General features: G+C 52.9%; 1 protein-coding gene across 2 annotated transcripts in view; it reads left to right on the forward strand.

Moving 5' to 3' along the window:
• USP43 (ubiquitin specific peptidase 43) overlaps positions 1-25,924 on the forward strand; it is a 207,326-nt gene that overhangs the window by 157,915 nt on the left and 23,487 nt on the right. For both annotated transcript variants that reach the window (XM_050919242.1, XM_050919241.1), the window contains exon 8: positions 5,868-5,979. In XM_050919242.1, the coding sequence (XP_050775199.1) occupies positions 5,868-5,979 (112 nt within the window). The remainder of the gene's footprint in view (positions 1-5,867; positions 5,980-25,924) is intronic.

Consider the following 25,924-nt stretch of genomic DNA (forward strand, 5'->3'; position numbering starts at 1 on the left):
TTAGAGCACTGTCCTGGGGCTCAGGAGACCTGGAATCTGTTCCTGGCTCTGCCACTGGCCTGCTGGGTGGCCTTGAGTAAGTCACAGCACCACTCTGTGCCTCAGTTTCCCCTTCTGTAATATGGGAACAATGCTACTGGCCTCCTTTGAGAGCTGCTGATGACAATGACTATATAAGAGCTAGCTGCTGCTGGTGATGGTGGTTTTATTCTTATTAAAGAAGCACTAGAAATGGTAGGTGCTTGATCGAACCTCTCGGGTCTGCAGAACTGACCTGGGAATCTTGTGCCAATGAGCTCACTTGCCCTTGTCCTAGCTGCTGCACCCCCTTCTTGCCCTTAAGCCATTGCCCCGCGTAGCCCCCATGGCTGGGCTGGGCTCCCAGCACTTACAGGCAGGGGAAGCAGAGTAGACAGGCTGCCTGCGCAGGCCGAGCCTGGCTCAGGACAGGAGCCACAGGCTGCCTGAGGCCCTGGGCAGGGGGACAGCGTGCCAGGCCCTGGGTGGTGGGGCTGCAGACTGGGAATGGGGGTCAGCAGTGCCAGTCATTGCAGCTGGGACTCATCCTCAAAGAAGGGGGCTGAAGACTTTTTTTGCTATTTTCTATTAGAATTTGAGTGAAGGATTCAGGCCCGGGAGGGGGTGGAGGGCCAGGTCACTCTGATTGCCAAAGAAGAGAGTGGGGAAACTGAGGCAGAGCTGCTGCAATACACTATCTGGCCGCGAGGGGGCTCTGTGCCTCCTCTCACTCTGGGACAAGGACTTCGTCCCAGCCTCTCCTCTCCCAACAACACAAAGCCATTTACCGAGTACCTTGTCCAATCCCTCTGCTCCCTGTTCCGGGTCCAGCCATGCCGAGGCTCTGTTCTCCTTTCTCCATGCACAGAGGCAGGGATGCTCACAGATGCTGCCGGTTCAGGACTCTGCCTGGCCTCTCGATCCTCCGTCCAAAGCCAGCTCGGAGGAGGCGAGCTGCGGCCCCCTCCCAGTCTCCCCAGGACAGAGCTGTCACTGAGCACCCATCTGAGCTCTCGGAGGGCTGTGCCAGCCACAGGGCATCTCATGCTCTCCCTGCCCTGGCCATAGGTGGGGAGGGTTGGAGGAAAAGTCACAGCCCCCCCCCCGCCTCCACATCTCTGAGATGATGTCACGTTGTCTGTCGGTCGCATGGGGCATCGCTCCCTGGAATGGCCGAGAACCAGGATGGGGCAGAGGGCACGGGAGTGCAGCAGGGCACTCAGAGGGCAGACAAGCAGCAGCCCATGTCTCACTGGGGATCTTTCCCCCCGTTGTTGGCGGCTGTGGGTCAGGGATGTTAATGCCATCGGCAGCACTGGGCAAGCCCCTTTAGCGGAGCATCCCCACAAACCCCAAGCCTCGCACTGGTGGGAAGTCAGCCAGCTCACTGTGAAGGGAAGGAAACCGAGTCAGGGAGGGCTGGGGCCACGTGCACAAGGTCCCACAAGCAGCCTGTGGCAGAGCTGGGCGGCAGCCCGGGCCTCGCCTGCCCAGTCCTGAGAGTTAACCTCCCCACTGACAGGGACGGGGTGAGCCCGGTGCTTCCCCAATGCTTTTCACAGCCTGCATTTCAGTGTTGCTTCGCCTGGCCTCCGCAGGGGCCCTGTGTCCCAGAGGGCTGTATGGTAGGTCAGCATGGCCCCTGGCTAGCTGGGGACTTGCCAGCAGCAAGGCCGGTGAGCATTGCGGCAGCTGGAGCCATACAGCCGAGGAGGCTCATTGTAATAGCTCCCGTGCCTCTGCCTCTGGCAGCCCCTACACAGCCCCCGCGGAGCTGGGAGCTGCATGCTGTTCTGCACATGCCGGCTGCGTTCACAGACATGATGCGCTGACCACGCCCGCCCCGAGCCTTGGCCTTCCCAGCAGCTATGGCAGGCGTGTGCAGTGAACCACGGCGGGTACAGGCCTGGCTGTGTGCTCTTGGTGCTGTCCTGTCACACGTCACCCGCAGGTGGAGCTGATGGGGGCGCTGCGTGTGTGCGTGTCGGGGGGAAGGCTGCGTTGTCCTTCCTTGGATATCTTCTCTGTTTCATGCACCTGCTGGGCCCAACTCACTCTGGGCATAAGCATAGTGCCCCCCGCGGGCTTTCTTGGGCAGGAGCCAGCTCCTGGCAGGGCTGAACAGGAGCCAGGGGTTGTATGAATCCACGGGGATCCAGGAATTTGTTTCTCCCCTGGCTGGGTTATTCCTTCTCTTGCTCTTGCTCTCAACTTCCTGGGACTTTGGTTTTGCTCTGTCCTTTTCGCTGACTCTGCACCCGGCTGGTACTTTATCCCAGCGTCGGGTGTATCTCCTCTCGCGCACAGTGTCTGTTGTGAGGCACTCCCTCGGCCCATGTGTCAGGATAAAGGGCAGAGGGCATTGGCTGCACGCGTCTGGTTTCTCCTTGCTGCTCCTGCATTGTGGACTGTTTTTCGGGTGCAGCCTGGATTTGCTGACAAGCTTTAGTTATTTATTTGTTTATTTTGACATCTGAAATGGTGGCGTCTGTGTAAACGATCGAAGAATGCTCCAGAATTGGGATTTGTCTGGGCTGGATGAGTGTCATTTTAATAACCACACCTAGCTCTTGTTTAGCCCTCTACATCTGTAAGTGCCGTACATAGGAGAGTAAGTATCACTACACTCATTTTATGGATGGGGAAACTGAGGCACAGACTGGGGCGTGATTTGTACATGATCATGCAGTAAGTCATTGCTGGGAATGGGACCCAAGACTCCTGCATGCTACCCACGTGGCTATGCTGCCTTTTCAGAGAACTTAGCCTGACCCACAACCACCCACGTTTTAGGAAAGTTCAGGGGTCAGTCCACAATTTGTGACTGACCTCAGCCCTTAGAAGGGGTTGACCCAAACCTCTGGATCCGAAGTCTACAGCTCAACACCGTATCTGTGTTGTTTGGATCTATTCTGGACCCTTTCTGTGTGTTAGGGCTGGTCCACACTACGGGGGGGAAATCGATCTTAGATACGCAACTTCAGCTACGTGAATAACGTAGCTGAAGTCGAATATCTAAGATCGGATTACTCACCCGTCCACACCGCGCGGGATCGATGTTCGCGGCTCTCCCTGTCGATTCCGCAACTCCGTTGGGGTTGATGGCGTTCCGGAATCGATATAAGTGTGCTCGGGGTTCGATATATCGCATCTAGATTAGACGCGATATATCGATCCCCGAGCAATCGATTTTAACCCGCCGATACGGCGGGTAGTCTGGACGTAGCTTAAGATACATAGTGTGAGTGTCAGTAAAGAGACAATAGTGAGTCTTGTCAGAACGAGAGTTTTCGGTGCGTGTCCCTGGCTGTTCCGGGAGGTGGTTGACATGCAGGGCCAGGCATGTGCAGAGGAGTGATGGGGAGACAGAGGCAGATACGGTATATACAGCTCCTGGGATGTGTCTGTCCAGAGACACAAACAGAAGCATGGGTTTTGTGTGGCTCTGGCAGTATCAGCCCCTCCACACCTCCTCCTGTAACACTGAACGAATCGCCAAAGTTTGGTGAAGCCCCCAAAAGCATGCCTGCTTTTCTGATCTGAGAGTTCCCTGGGAACAGTGCAGGAAGCAGAGCCTTGTAACTGTTGTGACTCCTGTGGACTATACCTTGAATTATTCCCCAAGGACGCTGCTGAGACAGGCAGCCATTTTGTGTTCAGCTGGGTGCAGAGCATGCCAGAGGAGATACACACCATGCTCTTTGATGGGTTCTGTCCTCTCTTCGTTTGCTTTCCCCTTAATGGAAACTCAGAGTTGTTCTGACAACAGGCAGCTATTTGCTCATCACTGAGTCAGGATACTTGCAAAGGGGCTCGCTGGATTGCCAGAGTCAGTAGCTCCCACAAGAACAGTCTCAGTGCTTCTGCTCCAGGTTGCGAAACAGGAAACCTGGAGGAGCGTGGGCATAAGCAAGAGCTGAACTGGTCAATGGGGCCTCAGACAAGGTTGGGTTTGAGCCCTGGGCCAGGTTCCCCTCAGCTCCTGTCTGACCCACCCCTCTTTGCTCATCCTGAGTCTGGCAGGCAGGTGGGAAGCAACGTTGTCCAAAGTCCAAGCTGGGAGCTCAGCTATTCAGCGGGTCAGTCAGTGATGCAGTGGGGATGGGGGCCATAGCGCCTGTCCCCTCAATGCCTCCCCTCCTGTGCTGGCTGTGAATGTGACCAGGAAAGATTCCTTAGCACTAAAAATGGCCCAGCAACAAAAACATGGCCTAGCAGAGAATGGTCTCTTGGCCCTTCCCATCTCCAGCAGCCAGGATCCTACCCTGGCACCCTCCTGTTAGGGGCTGCCGGCCCTCCAGACACGTTAGCAACACCCTTGACTTTCAGAGGTCTCTCCTGCATGCACAGACTTCTCCATTGATTCACACCGTGTTGTTGCACCCACCCCATGCTGGGTGCGGTCTGTGAACAGGGCGTTCAGTCCCTGGGGCCAGGCCCAGTGCAGGAGTTTGGATCCATCGGTTGGTTCACCGCTTGATGGAGAACACAGTGACCCACTTCGGAACATGCCTCTGCCTCCCTCTTCCTGTGCCCCGGCTGAACCTGCTCAGCATCTCCAGAAAGGCAGGCGCCGAAACAAGTGGGCAATGAAGCAGAAGCTGAGGCTTGTTGGAAGTGATGTTTTTTCTGTTGCTTGGCCCAGCAACCGGGCTATCGTTAAGCCTGGAGAAAGCAGGCATTCTGCTGCATTGCTTGCCTCCTCTGGATGAGGCAGAGCTCCAGGGAGGGGAACAGAAGGTGGTGCTGCTCCCGGAATCCCTGTGCTAAGTCTTCTGGCCGCGCTGGGCCATTCGGACCCCAGCGACGCTAAGCCCAGACCATATTTCTTTTCCTTTGAAGCTGGTTCTCAGGCCGAGGGGGGGAGCCGCTCAGTGTGCCCCGCTAGGAGCGCTGACACAGACCGCTCGCTGGCGGGCTGCCATCGGCTGGTAATGAATTCGCATTTCACCTCACAAATCCCATTAAATACCATTCTCTGTGTGCTCGAAGCTGCTAGTAAAACATTATCGGCTGGGAAATGGCTTGTCATGCGCCACGCTTTATGGAGCGCTATTGAGTAGGAAGCACCTGGACTTCACCCAGACAGGCCCAGCGTGGGTGTGAGCCCTCCTGTCCCAGCAGCTGTGGCCAGGTGATCCACTTCCTACCCACTCCAGCCTAATCCTGGGGCTCTCCTCCTCTCGGCTGCTGCGCTGCGCTCATGCATCCTGTCCTGCACCGCTCAGAGCTTGCTGAAGTCCCCAGCTAGCCTGGGGCAGAGCAGTGGTCCCATGTAGCTGGGGAACCTCCCTCAGAGCGTGAATGGTGCCGAATGCTTAAAAAAAAATGCAAGAAACTCCCCAGTGGATGGCTGTGGGAACCCCAGAAATGCCCAATTTGTGCTACCTTTTCTTCAATGTTCCAGTGATCGCCAAGTAATGGGTAGTTTTCAGAAGATAGTGTAGTCTAATGGTTGGAGCGAAATAACAGGTCCCAGACTCCTGGGTTCCATTCCAGGATCTTCCATTGACACCTTGTGTGCCTGCTCTCGCTCTGTCTGCGTTTATCACTCTGACAAATGGAGGCAGTAATTCAGGGTACCAGGTGCTGTGCTCTGACTGCTAGGCAGTGCTTCCTCTCTGCATGGCTGTGTGCTTTGGAGCTCCCTTCTCCCACGCCAGCTAGAGCCCCTAGGACTTATCCTAGCACACCGTGGGCTTTCACCCCTGAACAGCAGAGGGGATGGCCAGAGACGCCTGAGAGGCTTAGCGAGGGGTGGGTGCCCATTAAGGAGATGGCTCCTGCCCGGATTGGCCAGTGATTCCTTTTCTAGCACTGTCTCCAACTCGCTGTCTGTGGCTTTCCAGGTTTGGCCCCCCGCTGCTGATGAGAGAAGACAGAGCCATCTCTTGGGAGCAGCTCCAGCAGTGTATCCTCGGCAAGATGCGCTACCTGATGAGGAGCGAGGTTCAGGTGCAGGTCAGTCCATTCCCCGGCTTTGGGTATGTTGGTGCCAGACAGGATGGGGAGAGTGTGGGACCTGCTCACACCAGGGCATTGCCTGGGTTAGCGTCTCAGGAGCAGTGCCCACCAGCAGCTCCCAGCATGCTGAAGGGAAAGAAAACCTGCCTGGGGAGAAGCGTTCCCAACCCCTTCTAATGAATCTCCTGTACTGCAATCCCAACTCTCCTCTCCGACGCGTCACTAGGGAGGAATTTGACTCACCAGGCCAGATTCTGCTCTTACGTTGGTGTAAATCCGGAGGAACCCATTGATAGCAGGAGAGTTTCTCTAGATTTACACAGGTAGAGATTCATGGATTCCAAGGCCAGAATAGACCGTCGTCATCCATCTAGTCTGACCCCCTGTGTCACAAGGGCCATGGGACTGCCCCAAATAATGCCCAGAGCACAGCTTAAAAACATCTACTGAGTGAAAAATGGTCAGGGATGGAGACTCCACCCTGATCCTTGGTAAATTGTTCCAGTGGGTAATTGCTCTCACCATTACAAATGTGGCCATGCGACTGTCAGAGCGTACTCTGCCATCGTGCATGCAATAGACCAGGGGTAGGCAACCTATGGCACGGGTGCCGAAGGTGGCACGCGAGCTGATTTTCAGTGGCACTCACACTGCCTGGGTCCTGGCCACCAGTCGGGGGGGGGGAGGGGGGACTCTACATTTTAATTTAGTTTTAAATGAAGCTTCTTAAATATTTTAAAAGCCTTATTTACTTTACATACAACAATAGTTTAGTTATATATTATAGACTTATAGAAAGACCTTCTAAAAAGGTTAAAATGTATTACTGGCACGCAAAACCTTAAATTACAGTGAATAAATGAAGATTCAGCACACCACTTCTGAAAGGTTGCTGATCCTTAGATAGATAGATGGAACAACAGAAGAGCAGGTGCCATTAGCCCTTTCTCCCCCGACCCTGCACACCAGTTTCTAAACCTGTTTTCGTAGCCCAAGAGCTTTCTGTGAGGGCTGAAATTTTCATCATTTGGGCAAAGTCCCTTGGCCATGTCTACATTCTGGGTGAGTGGGGGCTGGGAATGGGAGATGTCATTTTCTCATTTAGAAAAAAGAAGTGCAACCACACTTCCTGGCACAGGGTTGCAGGTCCGGCTGCTGAGGTTTGCAGTGTGAAATCCAGCACACGCGGCTGTCCTGAACACCAGGGCCCTTGCTCAGTTGGAAATCACAACAGTCAGGCTCGATTCAACAAAGATGGGGCTAGGTTGAAAATTGCACACTGAGCATGTGCAATAGAAAATTTCAGGGGGACTGATTTGCTGTCGCCTGATGTTGTCATTTCTGGCGGTGCAAAGGGAGTGGAAAAGGCCAGCAAATGAGCATGGCACGATGGAGGGAGAACAGGTCCAATGCATTTCTATGTGCAGCCAGCGGAGAACAGGTTCAGTGCACCTCTGTGTGCAGCCAGATAAGTACGTGTTCATTAAGTGAAGGAATTTACAAGCTGAAGGAACAAGGAGTTAATAGCCAAAGCCCCTTTGCAGCTCCACACGGTAAAATGCGGTGGGAGCTGAGACCAGGGAGAAATCGCCTGGTGCCTGAATTTATGGTGTAGAGAGGGGCAGTCTTTGCAGCTTCAGTGTGAAATCAGACGACACTGGGCAATTCTGGCTGAGTTTTGCTCTGAGAATTACAGGAGTTTAACCTGAAATTCAGTGCTTACAAATGGCAGAAAGGGACCTGGGGATTACAATGGACGAGAAGCTGGATATGAGTCAGCAGTGTGCCCTTGTTCCCAAGAAGGCTAATGGCATATTGGGCTGCATTAGTAGGAGCATTGTCAGCAGATCAAGGAAAGTGGTTATTCCCCTCTATTCGGCACTGGGGAGGCCACATCTGGAGTATTGCATCCAGTTTTGAGCCCCTACTACAGACAGGATGTGGATACATTGGAGAGAGTCCAGCGGAGGCCAACGAAAATGATTAGGGGGCTGGGGCACATGACTTATGAGAAGAGGCTGAGGGAACTGGGATTGTTTGGTCTGCAGAAGAGAAGAGTGAGGGAGGATTTGATAGCAGCCTTCAACTACCTTAGAGGGGTTCCAAAGAGGATGGATCTAGACTGTTCTCAGTGGTAGCAGATGACAGAACAAGGAGCAATGGCCTCAAGTTGCAGTGGGGGAGGTCTAGGTTGGATATTAGGAAAAACTATTTGACTAGGAGGGTGGTGAAGCACTGGAATGGGTTACCTAGTGAGGTGACTTCCACCCACATCTACTCCCCTGGCTTGTGAAACAGGAAGTGCGACATTACGTGCCGTGTAAGCTTTTATTAGCTGTGGAAACGCAGACACAATCTCTAAAGTGGCTGTGGCTAGATTATAAACTTTTGATCTATTTATTAAAGCATTAGAAACCCCCCCTCAAGGGGGAAGATGAATTTTAAATGTTACATTAATTTTTGTTCCTGTTAATCTCCTTTCATATTTGTTCCGAGTGGATAGCTTTTTAATTAAATTATAGCTTATTAAATCATCATTGGAATCCAGGAGGGACCAAACATTACATTCCTGTGCAAAATGAAGATTGATTATTGCATCCAACTCCAAAGTGGCCTGTAGATGCTCTGCTGAGTTTGATCCCAATGTGAAGAGGGCTGGGGAAGAGCTCAGAAGAAAATCTCTAAATCCAGCTTTGGGCCTTTTGCTCTGGGTAGTTTTTGAAGTTGGACTTATCAAAATAGTTTTATTTCCCCACAGACAAGCAAGAGACCTTTCCAGATCCATGCCCAAGAACTAACAAAGGAAGCCTTGATTTATTTCTTAGGCTTTGTACACACTGGACTGGAACCCTGGGCTGCTAGGGCAGAAAGGCAAAAGTGCCGTAAGCCACAATCTGCACTGGTGCAGTTTGAAATCAGGGTACACTGGACTGGTGCAAATTGTGGCACTGACAGAGCTCCCCACTCAGGGCAGGGCTGGGTGTCCTCCCCTCCACAGGTGCCTCCACCCCAGCACTAGCACTGCTGAGCTCTCCACTCTGAGGCTGAGTGATACTATACATGCACATGGGGCAGCTGGTCCCTCCTGTTGCTCATGCTGCATCCTGTTTTTAGCCCTCTATCTTGATGGGAGCCAGCGCCGGTTCTTCTCCTCACACTGGGAATTACCACCATCCCTGCCCCCAGTGTGGACATACCTGCATGCCCTGCCTGTGGGCTCATGGAGCAGGGCCACCGAAATGACAGACCTGAAAGTCCCTAGCGATGCAATCAACCAGTTCTGTGTTTGATCTGGGGAGAGCTCCTCTTGGGGTGTGGAACTGCTGGGGGTGCCTGGCCTCTCACAGCCTAGTCTAACACCAGAACAAGTCCAGGGACCTCAGTGGGCTGAGAAAGGGGGTTGCTCTCGTTGAATAGCTTTGGTTACCCATTGGCAGTGCACCAGATAGACTCAGAGAGTTTAAGGCCAGAAGGGTCCATCGTGATCACTTAGTCTCACCTCCTGCACATCGCAGGCCACAGAACGTCGCCCACCCACTCCTGTAACAGAGCCCAACCTCTGGCAGAGTTACTGAAGACTCCAAGTTACAGAGAATTCATCATTTACACTAGTTCAAACCAGTGAGTGACTCATGCCCCATGCTGCAGAGGAAGGTGAAACCCCCCCAGAGTCTCTGCCCATCTGATCCAGGGGAAAATTCCTTCCTGACCCTAATATGGCCATCAGTGCGGCCCCATTGTGACCCTGAGCAGGGCACAGACTGTATGCGAGCAGTGGAGATTTCCCGACGTGGAGGGGAATGCCCTGCTGATGTAAACCTGGGCAAGGCAGCTTCTGCACCAGTTGTCTCTCACCAGCCATGACACAGGAGGAATAGCCGAGGAGGGGTGTGGCAGGGGCATGGGGAAGTTCTGCTATGCTGACTCTTCACTGGCATATGTTGGAGCAGCACTTAGGCTGCTCTAACTCACGCTGGACTAGTGCAGAATCAAGGGGCTGTAACTGGGCCCTCCCCGTACCAGTAAACGCTCAGCAGCCATCACCCTAGTCACCAGTGGTAACCGCAGGTGCCACTACCTCTGTACTGAGCAGAACTCGGACACAAGTGAATTGAGCCCAGAGTCTATACGGTGCCTCTCATCTATCCTGAGCAGGTCTAGGTGTGATCAAACCAGATCCTAGGAGCCGCTAGCATTCCCCTCTGACTTTTTCAGCGTAGAGTGAGCGTTGCGCTTGCAAGCGGCAGCTGGAAATCCTCAGGCAGACAGCCTCCCAGATTAAACACAGCAAGTGTTAACATTTAAGAACCAGAGATACAGGAAAAATCAATGAAGACCTTGGCCAAACATTCTGTTTTCTGCCCATCAGCTCTATTAGCTTCCACTCCACTGGGACAGCACAGGGCTATGCCAGGGCTGTTTTGTCTCCCACCCAGCTACCAAGACCCTTCTAAAGAACAGGAAAAATGCATTGATTTTTCTGACTTTAGGATTTTCCATTGATCCATCATGCCTTCCGAAGAAAATAAAAACCTCCCATAATGCACCTAGCCTGGGGGGGGAGGCTGGGCGGGGAGATTTCCTTCCTGACCCCTGGAGCAATCAACTAGTGCCCTGAAGCATGAGATCAGCTTTCCCCTATCTTAGCACATAACCACAAATACTGATATATTGTCTATGAAATTTGCCAGGCCCTATCTGTCCAAACCAGCCGCTTTATTTGACTCTGATCTATAGCAGCAGTGAAGGCTTTTTATTAGTTCTAAACAGGACCGGCTACTAATTCCATCAAGTGGCTTCATATTATGGGGTAGCACAAACAGACAGGCGTGATTGCTTTCCTCTGTACCCCTCCTAGCTGTAAATACAGCACTTGAGTTCATTTCCTGCTCATCTCTTTCCTTTTCATTGCTCCGAGTGGCAGTGCAACTCAGCGGCCATCCCCCCAGCTGCAGTGTCTTCGCAAACGCCACAGGCCCTGGGCAGTGCTGCCTGCCCACCGCAGTGCTCTCCGAGTGGAAGCAAGTCTTTTCTGTGTGCAGACCTGACTTCCCCTGGAAACACTAGCAATTCCTCTCAGCCGGGTGATGGAGTGAACCGAGGGAGACATCCTGCCGCTGCTTGACATGAAATAGTCAAGGCATGTTCCCCACCAAGCCAGTGTCCGTGGGACACTGGCTGGGCCAAGCCAGGCTGGCTTGCCAGCTCCAGTGGTTAGGATTTCGGGTTTGTGGCTCACAAAGCATTAATGAACTGGTTTGCCCAGGCCTGCTCAGGCTGAAATGAACCAGTGAGCCACAGGACCGTGTCCTCCCCTTACAGGGCTTTCGACAGCCTTTCGTCTGGAGGTAATGAGACTTCTTGGGTGCATTCGAGGGATGGAGCTTGAAGTAATGGAAGGATTCATCTGGAAACAGCAGGCTCATGAGCCAGCAGTAGTGAGCAGAGCAGACCTACCCTGCTTTGAGAGGGGGCAAAGCAGGGGTGCCATTTAGCAGGGGCACCTGCCCCCCCAGTTTTGCACCACAGCAAAGTGTAAACAGTCCATGCTCTCCCCGGGGGCAACCTGAAGCCCTGAGTTGTGGTCTGAGAAGCTGCTGTTGGCACAGGGCTGTCCCAAAGGAGCTGGACCAGCACCTCCATCCTCTCCCCAGCTCTGGGAAATGTTTCCCTGGCTGTGTCGGCTGCTCTGTGCCCGGGAGCAGGAGAGCTGACCCCCCTGCCAGCCCCCACAGCCAGCAGGAAGCACTGGCAGCCCTGGGACCAGAGGGGCACTCTCAGCACTTCATGTGGGTAAATAGCTCCTTGTCGCCGAGCTGATACAGGATGAGCGCCAGGAGAGAGTTGCGTCTGGCTAGCCCTGGCGGAGAGGAGACCTGATGAGTCTCCCCCACAAAGCTGAGCTGTTTTATTTTCAGTGTAACAGCCAGTGCTGCCTTTAGACATTTCAGTTGCTCCTGGTGGAAATCAAAGGAAGTTATTGTACATAGTTCTGTGACTCAATCTGACAATCAAACGTTTTCTTTCTTGAATTAGTCTATGGACCTGTGGGTTTTTGTTTTTTTTTAACAATTCATGGAGAGCTCATAATCCTGCCAAGTTGTTACAGCCTTGGAACTTCCTTGGTACGTGAGTATGCCCTTGAAGTGACATTGTTCAGGGAGCACATTTTCTTCATAACATTTAAGATGTAGAGTGTCATATTATGGTTTTATTAAGGCACGGTTGAGAATCATCCGGTTGGGTCACTGTAGATACATACTGAGGATTTCTATAATACATTATTGAACTGAACGGTTTCCAGAAGCTAAAACAAGCTTTTAGATCAGTCGTTTGTAAATGCAAGTTAAATTTTTAAATTCATTTTTCTGTTTTGAATCTTTGCACCTTTGGTACCTTGCACTGAAGTGTGTTTTCATTTGTGTTGGAGAAATATCAGATAAATAGATTACAATGTTTAAGACTTTATTTCTAATTACTGAGAAACTTCATAGGAGAAGAAAACCACATCGCCATTGAAAAAAGGTGATAATATTTTTATCTACTGGAAATACACCTTCAGGTGTCTTAGAGCTGATAGGAAACCCATGTTGGCCAATCTGTTGTAATATTTTCTTTACAATTATCACTTTAAAAGGTTTTCATTTTTCCTTTTCTTTTTTAAATTAGTGCCAAAATGAAATTTTTTCTCTAATTCATTAATTATTCCATGTTTTAGAAGAATGTTTATGGGGAAACTCAACTACTTTAGACTTCATAACTTTTTAATGAGGAATGAGATACACAAATTAAGAGTGCATATATTTGCTTGCTTATAATTTTCCAGAAGGTAATATAAATGAAAACAAAAAAGTGTGTGGGTGTTTGAGGGTGATTGATGTGATGTTGTTAAGGACAATGATCTTGAGCAAATATTCTGCATGAATTTTACTTAATGGTTAAAGTAATTAGTTCTTGTATTAAGTTTCTGAAACTGATATAGGAAAGTAAATGCAAAGAATGCGCATTGGAAAACATAATCCCAACTATACATACAAAACGATGGGGTTTAAATTAGCTGTTACCACTCAAGAAAGAGATCTTGGAGTCATTGTGGATAGTGCTCTGGAAACATCCACTCAATGTGCAGCGGCAGTCAAAAAAGTGAACAGAATGTTGGGAACTATTAGGAAAGGGATAGATAACAAGACTGAAAATATCGGAATGTCTCTATATAAATCCATGATACTCCCACGTCTTGAATACTGTGTGCAGATCTGGTTGCCCCAACTCAAAAAAGAAATATTCAAACTGGAAAAGGTACAGAAAAGGGCAACAAAAAATGATTAAGGGTATAGAACAGATTCTGTGTGAGGAGAGATTAAAAATACTGGGACAGCTTGGAGAAGCGATGATGAGGGGGGTATGACAGAGGTCTATAAAATCTTTACTGGTGTGGAGAAAGTGGATAAGGAAATATGATTTACTCCTTCATATAACAGGAGCATCGGGTCAGCCAACTAAATTAGTAAGCAACAGGTTTAAAACAAACAAAAGGATTTATTCATACAGCGCATACTCAACCTGTGGAACTCATTGCCAGGGGATGTTGTGAAGGCCAAAACTATAACAGGGTTCAAAAAAGAACTAGATAAGTTCCTGGAGGATAGATACCCCCATCAATGCCTATTAGCCAGGATGGGCAAGGATGTAAACCCATGCTCTAGGTGTCCCTCACCTCTGTTTGTCAAAAGCTGGGAGTGGATGACAGGGCATGGATCATTCAATGACTGCCTGTTCTTTTCATTGCCTCTGAAGCACCTGGCATTGGCCACTGTGGGAAGACAGGATACTAGGCTAGATGGACCATTGGTCAGGCCCAGTATGTTCTTATGATACCTCAAGGTTTGGGATTGGGAATATCTTGCTGTATTATCTCCGGATTGTTCTAGATTTACATGTAAACTTAAAATATGGCATTATATGGTACTTGTATATATTTTTTATTTCTTTATATAGGAATTAGATACGATGTTCCCGCCAGCTAATTTCTAAGTTATTCTCTGGAAAAAAAACAACCGTAGAGTTTTCAGGTGCCTAAATAGCCTTTGGAATCATGGTTAAAATCCCACACTCCATCAAAAAAATCTGAAATGGCGCCCCGGGGCAGATAGCCACGCTGGGGGTCCTAGTCCCTTTTCACAGGAAGGAGTGGTGGATCCGTGAACTAACATACCCACTGGCCAGTGTGTGTTTTCTGCCCGCACTCTGTATCTGATCCAGTGAGGAGGTGAGGCTGCTATAGCTGGCTGCTATGCGACGTGATTCTTTAGCTCAAGCTGGGAGCTGACGCTTTTAGCTCTAGAGGTCACAACCAAGATGGCTGCCACCCAGTGCTCTAACGGCAGACGGGCTTGCAGAGGGGGCTACGCTGGGCTGCTGTGACCTTCTGAACTGCACTGAAGGGACAGAGTGCTGCAGAGAGGTAGCAGTAGCCTCCGTTTGCTTGTTAACAGAGGGCAGCTGATCCCAAGGCGGTGGAGAAACAAGTGCTCTGCCAGGACTCAGCCAGACTCCCACTCGGGATTCCAGAGATGCTACAAAGCAGAGATGGGGTCCCTCTTGCTAAGCGCTGCCCATGCACTTGTGATAGGGATACAGGTCTTATTGCTAAAATGAGGGACTGAGAGTTAGGACTCCTGGCTGTTCTCAGTTCAGATACTGACTTGCTTGGGCAACTCAATGCTCTGTGCCTCGGTTTCCCCATGTGAAATACGGGGATGGTAATACTTATCAGCCTCACAGCTTGAGTAGGCTGTAAGCGTTAATTAGTGCTGCTATAGCGCTTGGAGATCCTCTGATGAAAGGCCCCTAGATAGCAATGATATTGTTCTTGTGATGCATCTGTAGCCACCGAGAAATTTCACAAGCATCACTGTGTTGCTTGGAACTTCATGACAGCTACAGGGAGAAAACTCAGACCCTCCAAGAGCACAGTTCCTGCTACCACTTGAGCTAAAAGAGAATCTCCATTTGCAGTTATCAATACAGGGCCTATGGCACAGAGCAAGCAGTTCTGATCTCACCAAGTAGAGTGGGGGAGATGGCAGTACTTACCCCAACCCTAAATACACACACTAGCCAGTTCATTGCACTGCTGCTGGATGAGCTAGAGCAGACCCCAGTGCCCACAGGTAGCACATCCTTCCCTGAATAAATTCACACAAACCTATGTAAGATAAACTCTACTAATAAAACACTCCTAGTTCTGGCAGGCCAGGTGGGTGGCTGAGCAGGGAGCAATTACAGGAGCCTTCAGTAGATGATGGTCAGAGGTAAATGTTTGCAATAGCTTCCCCTGCTCTCTGAGAGCAGAGTCCTCCAGGGATGTCTCCTTATGAGCAGCAAAGCTAGCAAAAGACAGCCCGCAGCACTGCCCCAGCCTTGCCTAGTGAGGCCAATGTCTGCGGGAGATGGCAGGGCCTCTCCCTCCTGACTGGTGAAAGGAGGAGCTGGTATTGTTTTAAGGCAGGGTAATGTGCTTGGACCCACGCTGCAGCACTCCAGTCGCGATGGCCAGTCGCAGGATGCATTTCGATCTGGTGGGGTTGGTCCAGACCCATCCCTGGAGTCATAAATTTTAGGGCCAGAAGAGACCAGTGTGATCTCTGACCTCCTGCATAGTGCAGCCACCCAGTCATCTCCGCCTACAGGCCATTGTCAGAGACTGGGACATGGGCGGTTGTGCCTGGTGGTTGGGGCAGGAGTCAGGCCTAGTAGTTGGAGCAAGAGTTGGTAGCCAGGAATCAGAGCCCAAGGTCAGAGGCCGGTGCTAAGGGTCAGAACCTAAGTCAGAAAAGAGAGCCAAAGGTCAGAGCTGGGCATGGCAGGAGAAAGCCGGGGAACAAGCAGGAATTTTCACAGCCGTGGGCAGATTCTACGAGCAGCTGCTGAACTGCGGCTGGACTTGAGAGCCAGTCTGTTGACTCGATCCACCAGTCTGGCGGTGGAGCCGGTTGGGCAGCGTGCTGCAGGCCAGCTGCACGCGTTAGGTTGCTGGAGACCAGCTCTGTTGCACTTGATCCTTGCCACCCATTGCTCCTGGGTGAGCTATGCAGATCGTTTAGGAAGACACCCAGTGACAAAGGCCCCAAGTGACCAGGGGCTGCTCTATGTGTTTTGCTGCCCCAAGCACAGCAGTCAGGCAGCTTTCGGCGACGGGCCTGCGGGAGGTCACGAGTCCCGCACCTTCGCCTACCCCCCGCTGAATTACTGCAGGACCCGCGGACCTCCCACAGAAGGCAGCCTGACTGCCAACCTCGCAGCAACCAGCAGACTGCCCCAGGCATGCGCTAGTTGCACTGGTGCCTGAAGCCGCCCCTGCAAGTGACGGAGAACCCACCACATCCTGCAAACCACCAGGAATAGATCACCCTGATGGGGATGGGAGCATAGGAGACTCCTGAGCTGTCTCTCCCAGCTGCCAGAGCCAGGCCCTGCCTGCCTCAGGGATGTGCCAGGCACACACACATGCCTAATGTGAAATTGCACACCCTCCCGATGCAGCAGGCCTCTCAGCGGGAGCCTGAGACACGGATCCGTCTCTCTAGATTCTCATGCCTGCAGCGTCGTTACACGTGTTAACCTTGGTGGCTGTGGAAGGCTGGAGTCAGTGATGGCATAAAAACACGCAGCACATCAGTGGGTGCTGTGAGGCTGCCGTGTCCCAGGGTCTGATGTTAGACCCATTTATGAGGCGAGAGCTTACGGGAGGTTGTGCCTGCTGCACGCAGCAAGCGTCCCACTTTGCAGTAATTAGTAATGTCTTTAATAAATAATGTCTGGGATTTATAGAGCACCCTGCACCTGAGAGCGCCCATGGCCCTGTACTGCTGCTGTAGCTATTATTAGCATAGTCTGCAGTGAGCACCGTAATAGTAAAAACACTTTTCACATGGGAAGAGAGGATCCCTGTTGTGAGGGTATAACAATCAAAGAGCGCTGTAACAGGGATTGCCTCAAAACCTCCCCTCTAACAGGTAGTGCTGCTGGGAGATGGAACGTGGGTTCTGTTACACACCATTGCAGAAGGCAGGCTCTGGAAAGTGAGATGACCTAGGGTGTGGGCTGAGCTGTCCTGAAGGTGGAGCCACAGGAGCAGCCAAATATAGGGAGAAGGTTTGAGATGAAAATGACGTTGCCTAATTGCTAATTTTTATGTTGATGTAGACAACCCAAAGAGAGGGAGGGAGGTTTGACTCCGTACTGGGAGTGGTTTGTGTGTGTGCTGATCTCTAAAAGTCATTCCCACCTGTGTAAATCATTGAAGGCTGCCAGGGTCAGGCCAGAGTTAGCCATGTGGGTACACCAGAGAACCAGGGAATGTCTACACTGCAGGCGGAGGTGGGATTGCAGTACATGTGGGCCTACCCACGCTAGCTTTGATCTAGCTAGATTGAATAACAATAGTGAAGCCATGGCATTATGGTCTAGCCGGTCGAGTACTCAGGGTCTCAAGCAGGCTAGGCCTAGATCTCAAAGGTATTTAGGCAACTAACTCCCACTGAAATCAATAGGATACCTTTCAGGATCTGGGCCTAACTAACTCTCATAACAGCCGTGCAAGATGGGGAAACAGAGTGATGACGTTACTGGCCCAAGGCTACAGGTGGGACTTGGCTGGAGAGCTAGGATTAGGACTCGAGGGGTTAGGACTCATCTGCCTGTCAGAGGGAGAGTGTCATGGGTTCTAGTTAGAGCCTGGTGGTTTTCTAACGGCGTGCAAAAATGTCCAGGCCGAGATGGAACTTCTGCTTTGTCAAGATTGTCTGTCCCAGAAGCATCCATAGTACAGGGGGCCGAATCCTCACCGAGGAAATACAGACCTCTCCACCCGCAGCCAATCTTGGCTGGGTTAAAAACCTACTCTCTGCACAGGGACAGCTCTAGACATTTCGCCGCCCCAAGCACGGCAGCATGCCGCAGGGGGCGCTCTGTCGGTTGCTGGTCCCGCGGCTCTGGTGGACCTCCCACAGGCACGCCGCCGAAGGCACCCTGCCTGCCACCCTCCCAGCGACCGGCAGAGCACCCCCCGTGGCATGCCGCCCCAAGCACGCGCTTGGCGTGCTGGGGCCTGGAGCCACCCCGTCTCTGCAGTACATCCTTTCAAGGGTATTGGGTTCATTTCTAAATCGAGGGCAAAACTCTGACTTTGGTTACACCGCTGTCGCAGAGAGCAGAAGCTAGCTCCCACAGGGTTAATGATTTGGGCTCCCAAGCAGTTTAATTCTCTTTTCTTTTAGAGAGGCAGGGCTGCCTATAGAGAGAGCTTTGGGATTTCTGTGTACTATTCCTGGCTCGGGCTCTGGCCTGCTGGGTGGCCTTGTGTGAATCTCTACACGGCTCTGTGCCTCAGTTTATCCACCTGTCAGCTGTAATGAGAAACTCCTTTGCGAAGCACTTTCAGGTCGACCAGTGCAAAGCTCTGTATAAGAGGTCAGCATCATTTTCCTTTTGTTTAAAAAAAAAAAAATCTCATGAGTTCTCCATTCAGTTTAACCAGTGTTGTTTTTCTGGTTTTAAAAAAAAGAACCTGAGTGACTAGAGGTATCAGCTCAGCACAGACAGTTTTTTGGGGGAGGAGCGGGGCCTGAAGAGCCCCGTGTGGTTTCCTAAATGTGTTTATTTGACTCTGTAGTTTGGGTGGCTGCAGTTTTTCTGAGGTTCTCACATAAGGCCAGAAGCCCCATTTCAATCATTTTTGAGCCAGCCTGGGTATTTTTCAATTCTACCTTTGGGAGGCCAGCAAGGGAAGAGGTTTTGACTCCCACTGCACTTTCTGCTCTGCAGAATCATAACCCGCGGTGCATCAGACACAGGAGAGTAGTAATCACGGAGGGATTCCAGTGCTCAGGGGGCATTGATTCAGCAGCGGGTGCTGAATTAATGCCTGTTACCGTTGGTTACACTGTAGCTGGAGGTTAGTGCAGCTAGCTCAGGAATGCTAAGGGAAGAATGAAGCCAAAGAGCAGAGTTAGTAACCCGCATGTTTTAACCCCTCGGATGTGCTTTCTGTGCCATCAGCCTGGTCACACAGGCTAGTACATCAACTCCTCTGTCATCTCCCAAATGTTGCTAGCATCTGCAACTAGAGCTGGGTGACATTTTTCAACCCAGCAGTTGGTGGAAAACGCAGATTTGGTGTCACCAAAACTTTTCCTGAGTTTGTATCGATTTGACAAATGTTGCAGTGAAAAAAACCACCACCTAAAAATGATGAAAAAATCCAAACATTTCATTTTGACGTGTTCAAAACAAAACTGTTCAGTTTTTTGATGGAAACAGCTTTTCATTCCGAATTCCCTTTAATTTTATTTTTAAAACATTTTAAAATGTAAAGAAAAGCTGGAATCTCAAGGAGACCTTTAACCAAAAACAATCTTTTTTTACTTATTTATAATGTAAACAGACAAGACAGATAAATGGTGGGAGGAGAAACTGAGGCACAGATCACAGCAGTGACTTGCCCAAGGTCACCCAGCAGACCAGTGGCAGAGCTGGCAATAGAAGCCAGGTCTCCTGAGTCCCAGTCCAGGCTGGTGCTGGGAGTAACAGGAGAGTACCGGAGCGTAGGATCTGGGAGCCAGGCGGGGGCGGGAGCCCTGTCTGGTTGCTGGGGAGCCCTTGAGTGCAAGTAATTACATCAACACTGTCTAGCATCCATGGGCATGTGACAGCAAACCCGAGGGATGCCTGAGGAGAGCCCCAGCGTCTGCCTGCGGTGCAGCCCCTGGCTCCAGCAGGCCCAGCCTCAGCATCCTGGCCAGCAGGAGCCGGAGTGACCTTGCAACCATGGAGGGCTCGGGCTGGTAACACGGTCCTGTGTCACCCACTGCTTGTTACAGGGTGCGTGAGGCCTTTTCGGTTGAAGAGGATTTCGGCGAATGACAAGTCAGCCAGTGAAGGGGCAGTTTGCAAAAAGACACATCAGGGGTCTGCCTCCTGAGCCCATGCAGCTCGCTCACTGCACCCTGCAATGCCCCAACACAATGGCATGAAGGAGGGCAGCAAGCAGCACCACACTACCCTCCTGGGGTCCGCCAGGAAGGGCTGCCTCCTGTCCTCTGAGTCAGAGCCCCTCCGGACAAGGGCAGTGCTGTCCAGATGTATCCCCTGCTCCAAGCAATGGGAGGGTGTGATTGTGAGCACTTTGCTCCACTGCAGCTTCCCGAGTACTCCGGGTGGATGTGGCCCAGGGTCTCCACATGGCTCTTGTAACTCAAGGTGCCTCCCAGCTACTGCTGATGGCTCCATTGTTCCAGGCACAGAGGGATCCAGTCTTGTTGTAAAGCTCTCATGTGATGGGGCCTCCATCACTTCCCCGGGCAGACTCTGGCCAGCCGAGCTCACCTAGGAAGTGCTTTGCTGCCAGTCAGCTGAAATGCTCCTTAATGCCCCTCCCAGCTATTCATGGCAGTGCCGCCCAGACACACTTCACTGTCTCTCTGGTGTCAAATGGGGATCCTGGCATGGCCTCCCTGCATGGGGGGTTGGGAGGAGAAACACCCTCCAGAGGGTGAGAGGGGCTGCAGCAGTGCTGACGGCTGGCAGGGCTGAGGCCGGCGAGCCCTGATTTCAGAATGAACCACAGCTGGGAGCTGGGCTGCCCCGGGGGGGGGGGGGGGCAAGAGAGGCAATTTGCCCCAGGCCCCGGGCTCTGCAGGGGCCCCCATGAGAGTTTTTCGGGGCCCCTGGAGCGGGGTCCTTCACTCGCTCGGGGGCCCCAGAAAACTCTTGCAGGGCCGGGCCCCAGAGCTTCTTCCGCTCCCGGTCTTCGCTGGCGGGGGAGTCCTTCCGCTCCGGGGCGGAAGGACCCCCTGCCATCGCATTACCGCCGAAGCGGGACCTGCCGCCGAAGTGCAACCCGGTCTTCGGCGGTAATTCGGCGGCGGGGGGCCCTTCCATTCAGGGACCCGCCGCCGAAGTGCCCCGAAGACCCGCGGCTGGGGCCCCCCACCACCGAATTACCGCCGAAGAGCGGGCTGCACTTCGGCGGCAGGTCCCGCTTCGGCTGTAATTCGCCGGCGGGGGGCCCCCGCTGCGGGTCTTCAGGGCACTTCAGCAGCGGGTCCCAGAACGGAAGGGCCCCCCACCGCCGAACAGGGCCGGCTCTAGACATTTCGCCGCGTGGGGGCCCCGTGCCACTTGCCGGTCCCACGGCTCTGGTGGACCTCCCGCAGGCATGGCTGCGGAGGGTCCGCTGGTCCCGCAGCTCCGGTGGACCTCCCGCAGGCGTGCCTGCGGATGCTCCACCGGAGCCGCGGGGCCAGTGGACCCTCCGGAGGCATACCTGCGGGAGGTCCACCGGAGCCAACTGCCGCTGATGGCCCCAGGCCCCCGGAATCCTCTGGGCGGCCCTGGCTGGGAGAGATCAGGGCATCTGTCCTATAAAGGGCAGCAGGACGCTGCAGTGGGAGGCACATGAGAGCTGGCTGGCCCACTACAGGGGCTGGAGAAGCGCCCAGCAATGTGTTTATTAACACAACTCCTCCATCCCCTCCCCCCGGCCGAGTGAATAGCGAACTGCCTGCAATCAGTGCCAAGGGTAGGAATCCATCCCACAGTCTGGTATTCACCTGTCCACGCAAGGCAGGGACATCAGGGCTGTCTTTGAACAGTGTGTGGGGTTGGCATGATGTCATCTGGTCCTGCTACACAGCAGCTTTGCGGAGAGGACATGGGCCATTCGTCTTGGCCAGGATGAAGGAAAGGGTTAACCATGGGCCCACATCCCTAATCAGCTTCTGCTCCTTGGGAAGACAAGAGGAATTTCATGGAGTGTAAGGCCATAAGAGGTCATTAGATCATCTTTGACCTACTGTGCAGCGCAGGCCGGAGAATCTCACCCCATCCATCCCGACACGCTCCAGTGCACTCGCAAGTTCCCTTTTACATACGCAGCCCAGCTGGGTTGGCTTCCAAGCTGGTTTCAGGACAAGCCACCTAGCACTGATTTGAAACATGGCCCCGGGACTATTCTAGACCTCTACTTAAAAAGACAAAAGAAAAGCAGAGATGCAGGGAGAGGGGCTGATGCCAGGAGAGGTGCCCTAGAGGGAGAGGTGCAATGGGGCACAGTCATTTCCCCAGGGCCTCCGTGGGCTGAGATTTATCCATGTACCAATGCAGGGCCAGCCCAGGGAGCGGTGGGTGAACCCTCGAAGGCTGGACGCTTGTTCTGCATGGCAGGGCTGAATAGCTCATGGGATGAGGCTGTCTGGCTGTGTGGCTGCTTACGGACTGTGTGGTGGTCTCTCAAGAAGATCTCCTTTGTCGTGGTGTTTGGGCAGCTCTGTTTCCCATAGGAACCCGGAAGGGCATAGGCAGCTGAGGGAATGCAAGCTGATTTGGGAGATAATCCAGCCCCAGGAAAGGTTCCTGCGTGGCTGAAGATTGGGGCTGAGCGTCGACTGGACCCAAAACCCAGGGGAAAGCTGATTGTTCAGAGAACGGTGTAAAGCGCCATGAGCTGTGGGTCACCAGGAAGATTACTGGGGCCTCTGGGCAGTCCTCACCTGCCCCCTCCCTCTGCATCCTCTCTGAGTCTCTTCACACCCTTCTTCCCATCTCCCTCTTCCCTCCATTCTCCTTTGCTTCTGCTCCTCTCCCCTCAGCCATGCAATTGCTCTGGGCAGGCGCTTGTCAGACAGTACGCAAGGTCGATTAACCTTTGTAATTCGTCGTCCTCTCAGCAGCTTCCAGCCAGATGGAAGTCGGCAAGTGAGCGGCAGGAAAGGCGTATAAATGAAGTGCCAGTGAGCGGGCTGACAGCAAAGCTGTCAAAGCCTGCCAGCCGCACGCTGCTTTCGAGGGCTGGGAGCTGCATAGGGCTCACCACTGGGATTCAGCAGCACTCCTCAGACAGATGGCATGGAAGGGCGAGCAGGCATGCAAAGGGGATTGGCAGTAGGGCTGCGGGGATGCAGGAGGTGGGAAAGGGTAGGATCTGTCTCCTCACGCTTGGCTGACCTGCTGGTGACTGGTTAAAGGCCCTTTCAGACCACGCATCACATAAAGACTTGCTGCTTTAAGGCAGATTCCTCGCTCATCTGCTGTGGGAAAGGGGTTGTCTGCAGCTCAGGAGGCTGGGGCCAGCCGCAGTGACTTTGGTGCAGTCCCAGCCAGGCCAGAGGGACCCCAGCGACCTAGAACAATTAATTACTAGAGGGGAAGGAAGGCCTTGTAGTTAAGGTACTGAGCTGGGACTTGGGGGACTTTCCAGGCTGTCTGCCTGGCCCTTGTCGCATGTGACCATGGGCAAATCCCTTCAGCCCAGGGAGTTAGGTGCCTTCCCACTTCAAGGGTCTGGGCCTTAGTCTGTCTGTTCTCAATTTCCCATCTGTGTGATGGGAACAGTAACACCCCTTCTCTGGCCCTTGTCTCTGGGCCAGAGCCTCTCTCTTGCTGTGTGGCTGCCCAGTGCTGTGGGGTCCTGAACTCAGATGGAGCCTCAAGGTGCTACCGGACTAGAAATAACAGGGGAAAGTATGCACGAGGAGTCCTGGTTGGTGGCAGTGATGTAGCGGGCACTGCTGGGTGTGGGGCTCCTGGTGCTTGCCACGCACAGACTGTCCATGCAAACCAAGGGCTGGGGAACTGCAGTTTACCGCCCCTGCTGTTCTCAGTGCCCATTCAGATGAGCATGAGCGTCTGCCAGGGCTAAGTGTCCCCTGGGCCTCCAGCTTTGGGATATGGCTGGGGAGAGGGGAATTTCCCAGCAGCAATCCCAGTCTCCATCCTGAGGGGTTAGAGATCCGGATGTGCTTTCCGAGGTGCACCAGAAACCCCCTGTCCCATGGGGCAAGCAGCAGAAGATGGGGCAGAGGTGTGGGGCAGTGCCTTGGAGCCCAGGACAAGGCATTTCAGCTTGACTCACAAGGGCAGCAGGAAGCCAGTGAAGGGAGCAAAGGTGGGAGGGTGATGGCGGTGGTGAAGAAGACAATCTTGACGTGACATTTTGGGCAGCCTGGTGGGGGCTTGTGGTGGGTAGTGGGAAGAGCAGATAGGAGAAGGCTGCAGTAGCCCAGGAAGGAGCAACCGGGGGTCAGTGGCTTAGCCACCAAGACACTGGGGAGATGCCCGTTCCCTACCCACTGCTGGCGATTCACGTGTGGAAGCCGGTATGCAACCCCCACAGGTAAATACCACAAGGACCACAGTGCAATGGCTGGCAGGGGGCTGTGGCCTATGTAAAGTCATTGGGACTCATCTTGCAGGGGGTTGGGGTGCAAAAGATCATCCCGTATCTCTGAGGGTCTAGTCCCCCTAACTGCTGGGGTTTTGCCATCCTGTGGAAATCCATGCACTGCCCCCTCTGTCCAGGGCACTTCTCTGGCCCCATTGCCATAGCATCTGAGCTGCTCACAATCCTCAACGTACTTATCCTCACCCCCTGCTGTACGGCTGGACAGTGCAACTATCCCCGTCCTACAGGTGAGAAACTGAGGCACAGAGAGACTGAGTGACCTGGCTATAGTCAGACAGGAAATCTGGGGCAGGAAATTCAGCCCAGGTCCCCTCTGGTCCAGGCTAGTGCTCTAAGCACTGGACCATCCTTCCTCTGATCCCATTCCCCTACTATCGTTCCAGTGAAGCAGAGCTGTCTCCCCAGGCAGGAGCAGAGCAGTGTGCCCTGACGCAGGCCAAGTGCTGCATTCCTCGCTGGCTGTGCTGGGAAGTTAGCCAGCAGCATAGGTCCAGCCCATGTGCCCTTAGCTGGCTGACATCTGCTCTAATTACGGGCAGGGATTTGGGGAAAGCCGTGTATTTCTGAGTTGCACTATACTCTGCCTCCTGTCGGAGCCCTCTCTGCCTCAGGCTCGTACATATTCATACTGGCACTGCATGAGCCTTTGAATATTCACATCCTGGCCAGGGGAGGGGGAAGCTTCTTTCTTTCCGTGCAGTTTGCTTGTTGGGAGAACAGGACCTTCCTGGTGCCCACGATGAGGGCAGGGCAGCCTGGCCCAATCTACCAGCAACACATCAGCTGGCACCTGAGTTACAGTAACGTTCTCCCTAACTCAAGGGCCTTGTCATGCACAGGAACATAGCGCTGACGACAGGTGTCAGACTGAAGGCCTCTCGTCAGCCCCCAGCTCTGACACAGCACAGGCAGTGGCAGGGCCAAGAGCCACCCAACTCCACTGCTCGGTGCTCACGGGTGCCCCTTCGCCTGAGAGTCTCCTGGCTCATGCATTGCAGAGTCAGCAGCCAGTCCCATGGCTCCCAAACGTCAGGGCTGGTTAGAGCCTTCAGGGCCTGGCTCTCCTCTCCTACCAGTGCCACTCCGGATTTACACCGAGGTGGGCGAGCCAGACCTGTCAGCTCTGTTGACTTGGAAGCAGGTGAAGCTTGGCCATACCAGGACAGTCCAATCTGTTTCAAAGGCTTCCTGCCCATTAGTCAGGATTTAGCACAAGCCACATGGTCTTTAAGTGGTTGGGACTTTCCTAGCCATCTCATGAGATGTCCGAGCCAAAAGCATTCGGTACATTCAGAGACACGTGGAACATTTCGGTGTGTGTCCAGCACTAAGCCAGGTGGAGGGACCGCAGGCCGTGAATGAGCCGTCCGTCTCCTGGAGCATCCCCCCCAGGGGATGTTGGAAAAATTGAGAGGGGAGATCCCCACGAGAGGCTCCCGCTGCCCCAGCCAGAGCTGGCTAAACGATGGAAAAAGAGTCACTAATAAACAGGCTGACTTGGCCTCCCTGGCATCAGCTGGGTCATATTCACCATTATTCACTAGGACTTGGCCAATAGCCAGATCCTGGCTTTGTTCCTCTGCCATCCCTCAGAGGCCCTGGATTAGCCTGTCACACAGGAGATGAAGGCTGTTTCCCTCATGCCAGTTTCCCTCTGTCTTAGGGGTGGCTGGGCCTGGTGCTGATGGATGGTGGGTG

The sequence above is a fragment of the Gopherus flavomarginatus genome, chromosome 12, assembly GCF_025201925.1.
Source record: "Gopherus flavomarginatus isolate rGopFla2 chromosome 12, rGopFla2.mat.asm, whole genome shotgun sequence".
Classification (NCBI taxonomy): domain Eukaryota; kingdom Metazoa; phylum Chordata; order Testudines; family Testudinidae; genus Gopherus; species Gopherus flavomarginatus.